The following is a 12,378-nucleotide window of genomic DNA, read 5'->3' on the forward strand; positions in this document are numbered from 1 at the left end:
TAATAATGCGTGGGTCCCTTTTGAGGATATGTAAGGCATAATCCGCCATGTGGGCCAAAGTTCCAGTTGTCAAATCTGCGGTTGTGCTGGGTTGAGGGGCAGTTTCAGGCAAATCTACGTCACTTGTCTCCCTAAAAAAACCTGAACCCGGCCTTGCAACGCCACCAGTTGCTATTGGCCCTGGAGCAGCTTCCTCATTCAAAAAATTCTCATCCCCATCATCCCCCTCGTCCTCCTCCTCTTCACCCGCTACCTCATCCTGTAGACTGCCCTGACAATGGCTGACCGTCATCAAGGCTTCCCTCTTCCTCGGCTGCAGACGCCTGCTCCTTTATGTGCGTCAAACTTTGCATCAGCAGACGCATTAGGGGGATGCTAATGCTTATTATGACGTTGTCTGCACTAACCAGCCGTGTGCTGACTAGCTTCATTGGCCGAGGGTGCTACAACCTTAAGGGACATTTGGTACTGAGTCCAGGCTTGCAAATGCATGGTGGTTAACTTGTATTTAGACATGTAAGATTCTGACCTCTGCTTAAGGTAGTTGAACATTTTTGACAGATGACTTTGCGCTGATCATTTGGATGTTGTTTAAAAAAATGCCAGACTGCACTCTTTCTACTATCGGATACCTTTTCAGGCATTGCAGACTGAGCTTCTTTAAACGTATGTCCACGCTGTCCTACAACTGGTTTTGCAACGCGTTTTTGGCCAGATACGGGCGTGGCAGATGGAACCTGTTGCGATGTTGATGCCTTCTGCGGTTCCTCCTCCTCCGCTTCAGAGCTACTGCCACCTTCACCCTGTTCCCCCAATGGCTGCCAATCGGGGTCAACAACTGGGTCATCTATGACCTCCTCTTCCATCTCGTGTGCAACTTCGTCTGTGTCACCGTGTAAGCCGGTGGTATAGCGTTCGTGACGGGGCACCATAGTCTCATCAGGGTCTGCTTCTGGATCAGTACACTGCGAGGGCAATGTTGTGGTCTGAGTCAAAGGAACAGCATAGTAATCTGGCTGTGGCTGTGCATCTGTGCACTCCATGTCCGATTCAACTTGTAATGGGCATGGCCTGTTAACTGCTTCACTTTCTAACCCAGGAACGGTATGTGTAAAGAGCTCCATGGAGTAACCCGTTGTGTCGCCTGACGCATCCTTCTCTGTTGTTCTTGGTGAAGAAGACAAGGAAGCGACTTGTCCCTGACCGTGAACATCCACTAACGACGCGCTGCTTTTACATTTAGCAGTTTCAGAAGAGGAGGTGAAAGAGCTAGAGGCTGAGTCAGCAAGTAAAGCCAAAACTTGTTCTTGCTGCTCCGGCTTTAAAAGCGGTTTTCCTACTCCTAGAAAAAGGAGCGTTCGAGGCCTTGTGTAGCCAGACGACGAACCTGGCTCAACAACTTGAGACTTAGGTGCTATATTGCTTTTCTCACGACCACCTGATGCTCCACCACCACTACCATCATTACCAGCTGGCAATGACCGCCCACGGCCACGACCTCTTCCACCAGACTTCCTCATTGTTTTAAAAACGTAAGCAAACTAACTGTATTTGTTACTGCAAAACCTGTTACAAGGTGAACTCAAACTTTTGTTGGATTTATATATCCCTTTATAGGTGGGTCAGACTGCAGGGAAAATCAGGCCCAATGTATAACAGTACACAGCTTCAGTGGCAGACAGATATGCCACTAACAGGACTGACGCAGATGCAGACACTAACAATTCAAATCTCTCCCTTTTTATTTTTTTCTGGGACAATATTGAAGAAATGTGGCCCACTCTCATACAGTATATGTTTTTTGGCACAAAATTTGAGACAGGTGGCACACACAGGAGTGGCACTGAAGCGGAAATGCCAATCTTAATCTCCCACTATTTTTTTTTTCAGGGAGAATTTAAAAGAAATCTGACCCAGTATTACACACTAGGTTTAATGTGGCACACAATTTGAGACAGGTGGCACACACTGGAGTGGCACTGAAGCAGAAATGCCAATCTTAATCTCCCACAATTTTTTTTTCAGGGAGAATTTAAAAGAAATCTGACCCAGTATTACACACTAGGTTTAATGTGGCACACAATTTGAGACAGGTGGCACACACAGGAGTGGAACTGAAGCGGAAATGCCAATCTTAATCTCCCACAATTTTTTTTTCAGGGAGAATTTAAAAGAAATCTGACCCAGTATTACACACTAGGTTTAATGTGGCACACAATTTGAGACAGGTGGCACACACTGGAGTGGCACTGAAGCAGAAATGCCAATCTTAATCTCCCACAATTTTTTTTTTCAGGGAGAATCTAAAAGAAATCTGACCCAGTATTACACACTAGGTTTAATGTGGCACACAATTTGAGACAGGTGGCACACACTGGACTGCCACTGATACAGATTTGCCAATTTTAATCTGCACCCTTTTTTTTTTCTTCAGGGAGACTAGTGAATAAATCTGGGCCACTGTATTAGAGTCTATTTTCTGTGGCAGAAAGTGGCTTGAAGAGATATAACGAAACAAAAAAAAGGGACTGTACTACAATCACTATCTCCCTGCAGTAATCTCAGCAATGTATGGCAGCCAGCAATAACAAGGAGTGGACTGCTGCACAAAATAAGTCAACAGTGTGGACAAACAAACAAGAAAGCTGTGCAGAAAGGAAGGAACAACAGGATTTGTGCTTTGAAAAAAGAAGTTGGTTTGCACAGAGGTGTACAAACAGCAATGCAGCTATCAGGGAGCCTTCTAGGGCAGCCCAATGAGCTACAGCGCTGAGGAAAAAAAAAAAGTAGCCTCCACTGTCCCTGCAAACAAAAGGTGGTGTTGGACAGTGGAAATCGCTACAGCACAAGCGGTTTGGGGGTTAATGGACCCTGCCTAACGCTATCCCTGCCTCTGACGAAGCGGCAGCAACCTCTCCCTATGCTCAGATCAGCAGCAGTAAGATGGCGGTCGGCGGGAATGCCCCTTTATAGCCCCTGTGATGCCGCAGAAAGCAAGCCAATCACTGTAATGCCCTTCTCTAAGATGGTGGGGACTGAGACCTATGTCATCATGCTGCCCACACTCTGCGTCCACCTTCATTGGCTTGAAATGGTGCTTTTCACGTCATTGAAACGCGACTTTGGCACGAAAGTCGCGTACCGCATGGCCGACCCCACACAGGGATCGGGTCGGGTTTCATGGACCCCGACTTTGCCAAAAGTCGGCGACTTATGAAAATGACCGACCCGTTTCGCTCAACCCTAATGATGAACACTGTATATACCACTCAACATTGAAATTGCAACACCAAGAAGGAAAAGGTCATGGGATTATGGAGATCACTGGATGGATAGACATGCTTCTAATCTGCAAATGATGGAAAGATGGAAATATAATTTTCAAAGCATTTCGATTTATTCAGTATGGAGTATGAGCACCTCATTTGCTTGTCATTAATATGCTTCTCGTTCTTGTAATTTTCATAATTCTCCATGAAAGCAGATTTTTGCTTATTCTTCCGATGATCAGTGGAATGTTTTGGAACGATTACATGAGCAGAACATCATCCCATATAAATGGACGTTCAATGTCTTCCCACTTCTTCAGCTATTTACGATTGATATACAATTTACTGTTCCAAAAAAGAAATCCAGGCTCCCACAGTACTCATATTTAGGTTGCGATAAATGGCTATACTTTAGAAGGATCCTCAGAAAAAATAAACCTGTACTGTAGCTATAGAGAAGGGGGAAGGAGGACCCAGCTGCAGTATCCCCCCATCACAGAGTCTGGTGTGAGAGGGGTGGGCGTCATGTCTGATTTCCAGAGCACTCTGACATCAAACCAAGATGAGACTGCCCTCTCTGCAAGCACTGAGAGCGGAAGTGTTCAACTCTGCGATTTGCACACACCCATCTGGTTCTCACTGTTTACATGTAGGAACATCGCCCCGTACCTGATCGTATATAAGTACATAGGACACAATACGGATTGAGCTGTAGAGGCTGTGGCATAGGATGACTCTGAACATCTCATCAACGCTTCTCCTGGCTACTGGAATCACTCTCCTTATTTATCTCGTTAAATGGTGGAAAAGGGTCACACAGAAGGACCTACCTCCAGGACCTCCACCTCTGCCCTTCTTGGGGAATATATTTCAAATCAGCAATACGGAACTGCCACAGTCATTAGTGAAGGTAAGATTACATAATATATGACCATCTGTGCCTACTGTTTAATAGTCTGAAATGGGAGAATAGAGAAAATGATCGGCTCCCCTATCCGTGAGTGCAGAAGATTAGTGATGAGCGAATATACTCGGTACTCGAGATTTCTCGAGCACGCTCGGGGGTCCTCCGAGTATTTTTTAGTGCTCGGAGATTTAGCTCTCTCTCTCTCTCTCTCTTTCTCCTCCGTCCCAGAAAAGCTGGTGTTACACATTGCAAATCGCTACAGCGCACAAGCGACAAGATGGCGATAGGCGTCCACGCCCCTAAGACCTATGTCATCACTCTGCCCATGCTCCTTCATTGGCTGAAAAAATGGCGCCAAACGCGTCATACGAAACGCGACTTTGGCGCGAAGATCGCCGACCGCATGGCCGATCCCACACTAGGATCGGGTCGGGTTTCATGAAACCCGACTTTGCCAAAAGTCGGCGACTTTTGAATTTGTCCGATCCGTTTCGCTCAAGCCTACTCGTCACTACAGAGGATCCCAATTCCAAAGGAGAAGCAGTCCAAGAATAGCAGTTGATCCAGCACTTCAATAAAATGAAAAACTTTTATTTCTTCATTTTAAAAGCATATGTCACACTAAAAACGTTTGGACATCATCAGTATAAGGCCGGGATCACACATGCGAGAAACACGTCCGTGTCACGCATGTGAAATCCAAGCTCTGGTGCCGGCACTCAAGAGCGGAGCGTGCGGCCGCATAGCAACACATGGAGCCGCATGCTCCGCTCTGGAGTGCCTGCGCCAGAGCTTGGATTTCACATGCGAGACACAGACGTGTTTCTCGCATGTGTGATCTTGGCCTAATGATAAAAAACATACAAGGATTGAATTTGTTGAATTCAGTTTTTAACCTGAATTATAGGCTCTCTTGGACTTTTTCCTTGAATGTTTTTTTAGCCATTACACGGGTGATGTCCAAACATTTCTTTTGTGACCTTTGCTTTTGAAATGAAGAATTGAAAGTTTTACATTTTATTGACATGCTGGATCATCTGCTATTCAATTGTCTGATTACAGATGGCCATAAGCAGCAACAGAAATTCTGTAAATCCCATGATGGATAGACATGTTAATGATATGGAAATGAGAAAAAATATAACTATTTTTTTTCAAAACTTCTCGATTTATTAATTCTGGAGTATGAGTGCCTGATGCAGAAATCCCGCACTTACAGCCTTGGCTCCTATAAGTGAGGATATTAATTGTTGTCTGAGGAATGTTTTGCTGCCGAATGCATTTGGGCACAAAAATCATCAAGATCCGCTGCTGGCAGCTTCCTGAGCAATTACCGACCACTGACGTCCCAGATGTTCTTGAGGGGAGACTGAATATTCTGTAGGCCAAAGTAGCAGGATTAGTACACACTAGTAAAAAATGGAAATCCCCCGACACTTGAATGGGTTTGCCAAGTGCTGAGACTGGTGTAAATTATAACAATTGTTTCGCTATCTAAAATTAGTGACTTAGATCCCTTAAAAGCATGAAATTCACAAAGTGTCTACCACTGGATCCATGACCAGTCAGCAGTTATCTGTTGCATCGTGTTTTCAATGTGACTACAGCACCCCCGGCAGGATCATTGAAGCATCACATCATACTATTTTAAAAGGAACCTATCAGCACTTTTATACCTTAGAAACCACCTTTCAATGCATGTAAATAGGCTTCTTAAAACTCTTTTATACTCTCGTAGGTGCTTATGCATACCTCTGAAAAAAATTGTTTTATTCCCGCCCCATGCTGCATGCAAATTGTGCGGTCCGGTCCAATGGGAGAGTCCAGATCACACTCATTGCCGCCCTTTCAAATGCCACCCTTTCTAAATTGATGAAAGTGGATGACTTCTCCGGCATCATCCACACAGTGCGCGCAGTCTCGTGCATATGTCAACTGCTCTCTGGCTGTTCAATAGGGCAGAGTTAGGCACAACTGTTCGGGACTCTGATTTCACCGTTCAACTGTGAGCGCTGTGAGGATGATATAGGAGATATCATCCACTGCCATAAAAAAAAAGAGGGATGTTTGAAGGGACTCAAGCAGTGCTGAGCGCGATCTATATTTGACCAGACTGCGCAATTTGCATGAAAACTTTTTCTGAGGTATGCTGGGACCCCTAAGAGAGTATAGAGGGGTTGTGGGAACCCCATTTACTGTTGAGCACATTTCTTAGGCCAGGTTCACATTGCGTTAGCAGCAGCCCATTCGGCACATACGCTAACGGGTTGCTGTAACGCAAGGGCCAGGGTTTACATCACACTAGCGCAGATAGAGCATCTGCTAGCTCTATCTGCGCTAGCAGTGACGGACCCGGAAACGCTGCAGCCCGCATCTCAGGGTCCGTCACTCAATGACGGCACATCTCTAGCGCATTCCCATTGTTGGCATGCGCTAGCGATGTGTCCAACATGCTTTCAATGGTGGCGTTAACGGACTACGTTACACCGCATTATGCCACGGTGTAACGTAGTCCATTTAACGGACCACCACAACGCAGTGTGAACCCAGCCTTATACATTCATGTGAAAATTGCCAAAAATGTTACATACATCATTTTTTTCAATGTCTCTCCAGCTTAGCCAGACATATGGACCCGTCTATACCATCTACTTTGCAAACTTTCGGATGATAATACTGATTGGCTGCGATGCCGTGAAGGAAGCATTGGTGGACTACAGCGATTCATTTAGTGATAGGGGAGACACAGGATTTGGAGAATTTTATCTAAAGGATTTTGGTAAGGAATATTTAATTCGAAAATGACCCAACTGTCTAATTAAGGTGTCTGTGTTATATGAATTCTTTAAAAAAAGTTGACTTTTTTTTCAAATCACAATCGTTATAACAAAAAAAAACAAATAGAAATCTTGAAATTAAAATAATTTTGACAGAGAAGATAGAAATGCAAAAATAATGTGGTTGTGGTTAACACCCTCTTAAAATGTGCTTGTGTTCAGATTAAGTCAATTATATGTGAACTCATGTGAAGTAGTAGTCAGTACACAGCTGCCATCATTTACAGTGATTCTCATTAGCTCCATAGTTGCATTTTACACAAAAAGCCATGGTCCATACGCAGCTTACAACACAGCAAAGGGATCTCAAAGCTGAAAGTTGTCAGCCAGGTGAGGGGTACAAAACTTTTTCCAAGGCATTAGCTGTACCATGGACTTAGACAATCATCAAGAATCGGCTTAAATTTGGCACAAAAGTGACATTACTTAAAACTGGATGACCCTCAAAGACTGTTGAAAAGACAAAAAGAAAATATTTCTGAAAGGCTCCAAGAAAGAGGCTGCTAAGAGGCCTATGGTAACATTAAAAGGGTTGTCCGGCTTTTGGCGACAAATCAGCAGTTGCTCTATGTGACTATAAGACTGAAGCCTTTTCTTAAAGAAAAATATCCAAACCTGGCTATGTTTATCAAAACCTACATCATGTCTGTCAAAAGCATGTGGGAAAATGTGTTATGGTCTGATAAGCGGTATGATAAGACGAATGTTTGATATTTTAGCCATATTTCCAAAAGGTATCTTTGGTGAATATAAAAAATTGTGCATCATGAGAAAAGCACCTTCCCACAGTAAAGCATGGTGGAAGTAGCGTTATGTTTTTGGGCTGTTTTTCAGTAGCTGAAACAGGGGCTTTAGCCCAGGTGGAGGGAATTGTGAACAGTTGCAAAAATCAATCAATTTTGAATAAAAACCTTCAGGCCTCTGCTAGAAAGATCAAGATGAAGAGGAATTTCACCTTTCAGCATGACAATGACCTAAGTATACCTCGAAAATCAGCATAATAATGGCTTAGCCAGAAGAAATTTTAGAAAATCCGAGCCAAGACCAGGACTAAATCTAATTGAGAATTTGTTAGTGACTTGTAGAGGGCACTGTAGACCAGAGATGCCTGCATAATCTGACAGATTTGGAGATACTGCAAAGAATAGCAGGCAAAGATTACCAATTTATTTGTGCCATGCTGATAGGCTCCTGCCCAAAAAGAATAAATGTAGTTCAAAAGGTAATTCAACAAAGGATTAGTTTAAGGGTGTGCTTTTTTGACTGCAACCACATTATTTTCATTTTTTATTTTTCTTTCATATAACATATATTGTACCAAAACTAGGTAGGGCATGGTTAAATCCTAGCACTACAGGTCTTGATTAGATACGCCTGACTAGTTTCAACTTTGAACCAGTGCCTGTGTTCACTAGAGGTGTGTCAGTCTGCTGAATGAAGCAGTTGAGAGTGCTGCTAGAAAGTAACCAGCCAAAATGCGAACTGTAGCTGGGAGAGAGACATGCTAGAGTCCCTCTCTGAATGGAGACTGCAAGGGTCAGCTAGGAAAGCTGAGCAGTCTGTGTGTGCAAGCTGAAGACTGTTCAGTGGGAACTATGCATAGAGGTGAATACTCCTATTTGGCAATGAAAGTTGCTGGAGCTCAGGCTAAAGGTGATGCCAAGACTGGTGGGATCATGCCTGCGAAATGAACTGTTTATTTGTAGTGATGCCTTTGTGCCCAAAAGAGGATGTTTTTAAATTTATATATATATTTATATGTTTTGGGTTTTTTTTTTACAAAAAATATGTTTTTAAAATCCCATGCAGTCTTTAATAACCTTTTGATTGAATTTACAGGGATCTTTGCAAGCAGTGGAGAAAGATGGAAAATCATTCGCCGATTTTCTCTAACAACTCTGAGAAATTTTGGATTGGGAAAGAGAAGTATTGAAGAAAGAATTCAAGAAGAGGCCCAGTGTCTTACCGAGAAATTAATGAAGGATAAAGGTGAATGTAATGTAAAAAATTTACATCATGCTCCTTTAGGCCAGCCATACCTATTAAATTGCTTTTGGCCAATAACTATCAGTCCGGAATCCCTCATGAATAGGCTCGGACTGGCCCACCGGAAAACCGGAGGATTCTCGGGTGGGCCCAGGCACTGACACCTGCTTGCATTCTGGCCAGCAGCTGCCTAGGGCCCCCACTGCTCCAGGGGCCTCCAGCCAGTGGCTATGGGGCCCCTGAGACAAGGGGGCCTGCCCTGTGCCAGTCTAGCAGCAGCTGGAGACTGGATCCTGTCCCTTCTGCTAAAGCAAAATGAAAATTCATGCTTCCCCACGCCCCTATTGGTGTGGAGAGGCGTGAATATCATTTCTCTTTAAAGGTGGGCAGCGTTTGCCGCAGGCTGTAGCTAACACTGCCCGCATGTAAAGCCCCACCACCGCACCACACAAACGCACACACAAAGCACTGCACCACATACACACACGCAGGCACACAGACTCACAGAGCAGCTCACCTCCTGGTGTCCTGCTTCCTGTCTGAGACAGCCCAGCTGGATGACGTCATCGTCCAGTGCGCTGTATCAGACAGAAAGCTGCCGGTGAGGAAGAGGCTGCTGGGATGTGCTGCTGCTGCGGGGAGGTGAGCTGTGCTGTGTGTGTGTGTGTGGTGGTGAGGGACAATGATATTGGTGGGGGGAGACAATGATGGAGGTGATGGGCAATGATGGTGGTGGGGGAGACAATGATGGAGGTCATGGGCAATGGTGGTGGGGGGAGACAATGATGGACGTGATGGGCAATGATGGTGGTGGCGTGGAGGCAATGATGGAGATGATGGGAGGCAATGATGGAAGTGATGGACAATGGTGGTGGGGGAGACAATGATGGAGGTGATGGGCAATGATTGTGAGGGAGGCAATGATGGAGATAATGGGCAATGAGGGTGAGGGGAGGCAATGATGGAAGTGATGGGCAATGATGGTGGGAGAAAAAATGATGGAAGTGATGGGCAATGATAATGGGGACACAATGATGGAGGTGATGGGCAATGATAGTGGGGGAGGCAATGATGGAGGTGATAGGCAACAATGGTGAGGAGGCAATGATGGAGGTGATAGGCAATGATGGTAGGGAGGCAATGATGGAGGTGATGGGCAATGATGGTGGTAGTGGGAGGCAATGATGGTGGTGGGGGAGGCAATGATGGAGTGATGGGCAATGATGGTGGTGGGGGGAGGCAATGATGGAGGTGATGAAATGGGCAATGATGGTGGTTGGGGAGGCAATGATGGAGGTGATGAAATGGACAATGATGGTGGGGAGGAGGCAGTGATGGGTGTGGTGGGGAGATTGATAGGGGTGATGGGGGAGAAGGCAATAATGGAGGTGGTGATGAGAACAATGATGGGGTGGAGAGAGGCTGCATTATACTTTATGAGGCATTATATTCTGTGGGGGGACTGCATTATTCTCAGGGGACTACATTATACTATGGGGGCTACATATTACTATATGAGGGGGCTACAGTATACTTTATGGGGGGCTCCATTATATTCTGTAGTGGGGCTGCATTCTCTCAGGGGACTACATTATATTCTGGGGGGCTACATCATACTATAAGAGGGGGGCAGCATTATGCCCTATGAGGGGGCTACAGTATACTCTATGGGGGTTGCATTATATTCTGTGGTGGGCTACATTATACTATATAAGGGGGGCTGCATTATACCCTATGAGGGTGCTACATTATATTCTATGGTGGGCACTGCGTTATACCTGAGGGGGTTGCATTATATTTTGTGGGGTGCTGCATTGTATTCTATGAGAGGGGACTGCATTATATTCTATGAGGGGGGCAACATTATATTCTATGAGGGGCCTACCCCAACCCTTGCTACATAATTAAGACGTGTACAACCTTTTATTATACCCTGATGTTAATGCTTTTTACAGCACAATTGGTGGTCTTGCATCTATTTCTATGTAGCTACATAGTGGGCCCCAAGAATGATTTTCTCTGGTGGGCCCAAGGTGTTCCAGTCCGACGCTGCTCATGAAAATGCATTCTCTGATTGGGTAAATAAAGGATTGGTCATATTGAAATTCAACATTTCCGTGTCTTTTCTTTCCCCAACATTTGCAATGGTGTAACTGTCAGGCTGCCTCTATACCAATTAGGTCAGTGGCTGATCTACTAAAATTGATGGGTACAGTCAACATTAACATTTGCTCACCATACATAACAATTGACATGATTTATATTTTCTTATCTCTAGTGTATTGTATAGTTAAACCAATGCCTGACATCCTCTTGATATTTACTTACAGATGCTCCCATTGACCCTTTATACATAATGCGATTTGCTGTTTCTAATGTCATTTGCTCTGTCGTGTTTGGTGAAAGATATGACTACGAAGACAAAAAATTCTTGACTCTCTTGAAATATATTGAAGATATTCTCCTATTGTCAAACTCACGTTCAGGGCAGGTAAATATTACAAAATGTGTATTCTAAAATATTTTAGGGTGTAATTTAACTAATATGAAATTATTACAACAAGAAAGGGATTTCACACCCTATGCCTATTTCTGCCCACATGACTAGCATATGTCAGGACTAGGGATGAGCGAGTAGTGAAGTATTCGGACTCGCTATACTCGTAACGAGAAGGTCCTAATACTCGGGTATGCGTACCAAGTAGCGAGTCCAATGCAAGTCAATGGGTGCGACAAAAAAAATCGCACAGCACTTGCACCATGCGAGTGCTGTCCGATTAATACGCACCGGTGTCCTTTGAATAGCCGGCAATTCACATACAGCTTCAGTAAAATCACACTGACAGGTGTTACGGCTGCCGGAACGCACCAAATAGATTAAAGATGGTAAAGTTGCATTTGCAGCCCCGGGTCCACTGGGATGCAGCAGATGAACGCTCGTGGGATCCCTGAGACTTACCCCCACTAAGCTGGTGATTGACCCTGCCCTGATCCTCGGTGGCTTTTGAGCCCGCGCCTGAGGACACCCTGAGTCACATGCAGAGATCAAGTGGGAATTCCCACCCTACACTGACCGGTTGTCAGGATAAGTTAAGATTACAGCACAGAGTGCGTGCAGTGCCATGCAGGCGGACACTGCTGGTTTGACGCAGTATAGATCATGCTCTGGTGTAGGATAGCACTGTCAGGCGCTAGGTAGCTCCAACATTCGCGAACATTCAACAACAGAAGGAATGGAAATGATTAAGGAGCAATCACCAGAACAAGCACACATCCACACACACACGATAATAGGTTTATACTAGCGCATGGCCGTGCAGCCATGTGAGCCTTTTAAAGCTGTAGCACTCAAGGACCTTCCTAGTGGTCCAATAGGAGC

The 12,378-nt window shown here is 44.8% G+C and overlaps 1 protein-coding gene across 1 annotated transcript in view; it reads left to right on the plus strand.

Annotated features, from left to right (window-relative positions):
* The first annotated feature begins 3,535 nt into the window (after positions 1-3,535).
* LOC138661760 (cytochrome P450 2A4-like) overlaps positions 3,536-12,378 on the plus strand; it is a 40,794-nt gene continuing 31,951 nt past the window's right edge. Inside the window, exons 1-4 of the mRNA XM_069746656.1 lie at positions 3,536-4,179; positions 6,793-6,955; positions 8,853-9,002; positions 11,330-11,490. Coding sequence (XP_069602757.1) covers positions 4,000-4,179; positions 6,793-6,955; positions 8,853-9,002; positions 11,330-11,490 — 654 coding nt within the window. The 5' untranslated portion in view covers positions 3,536-3,999. The remainder of the gene's footprint in view (positions 4,180-6,792; positions 6,956-8,852; positions 9,003-11,329; positions 11,491-12,378) is intronic.

The sequence above is a fragment of the Ranitomeya imitator genome, chromosome 2 (genome assembly GCF_032444005.1).
Source record: "Ranitomeya imitator isolate aRanImi1 chromosome 2, aRanImi1.pri, whole genome shotgun sequence".
NCBI classification, from domain to species: domain Eukaryota; kingdom Metazoa; phylum Chordata; class Amphibia; order Anura; family Dendrobatidae; genus Ranitomeya; species Ranitomeya imitator.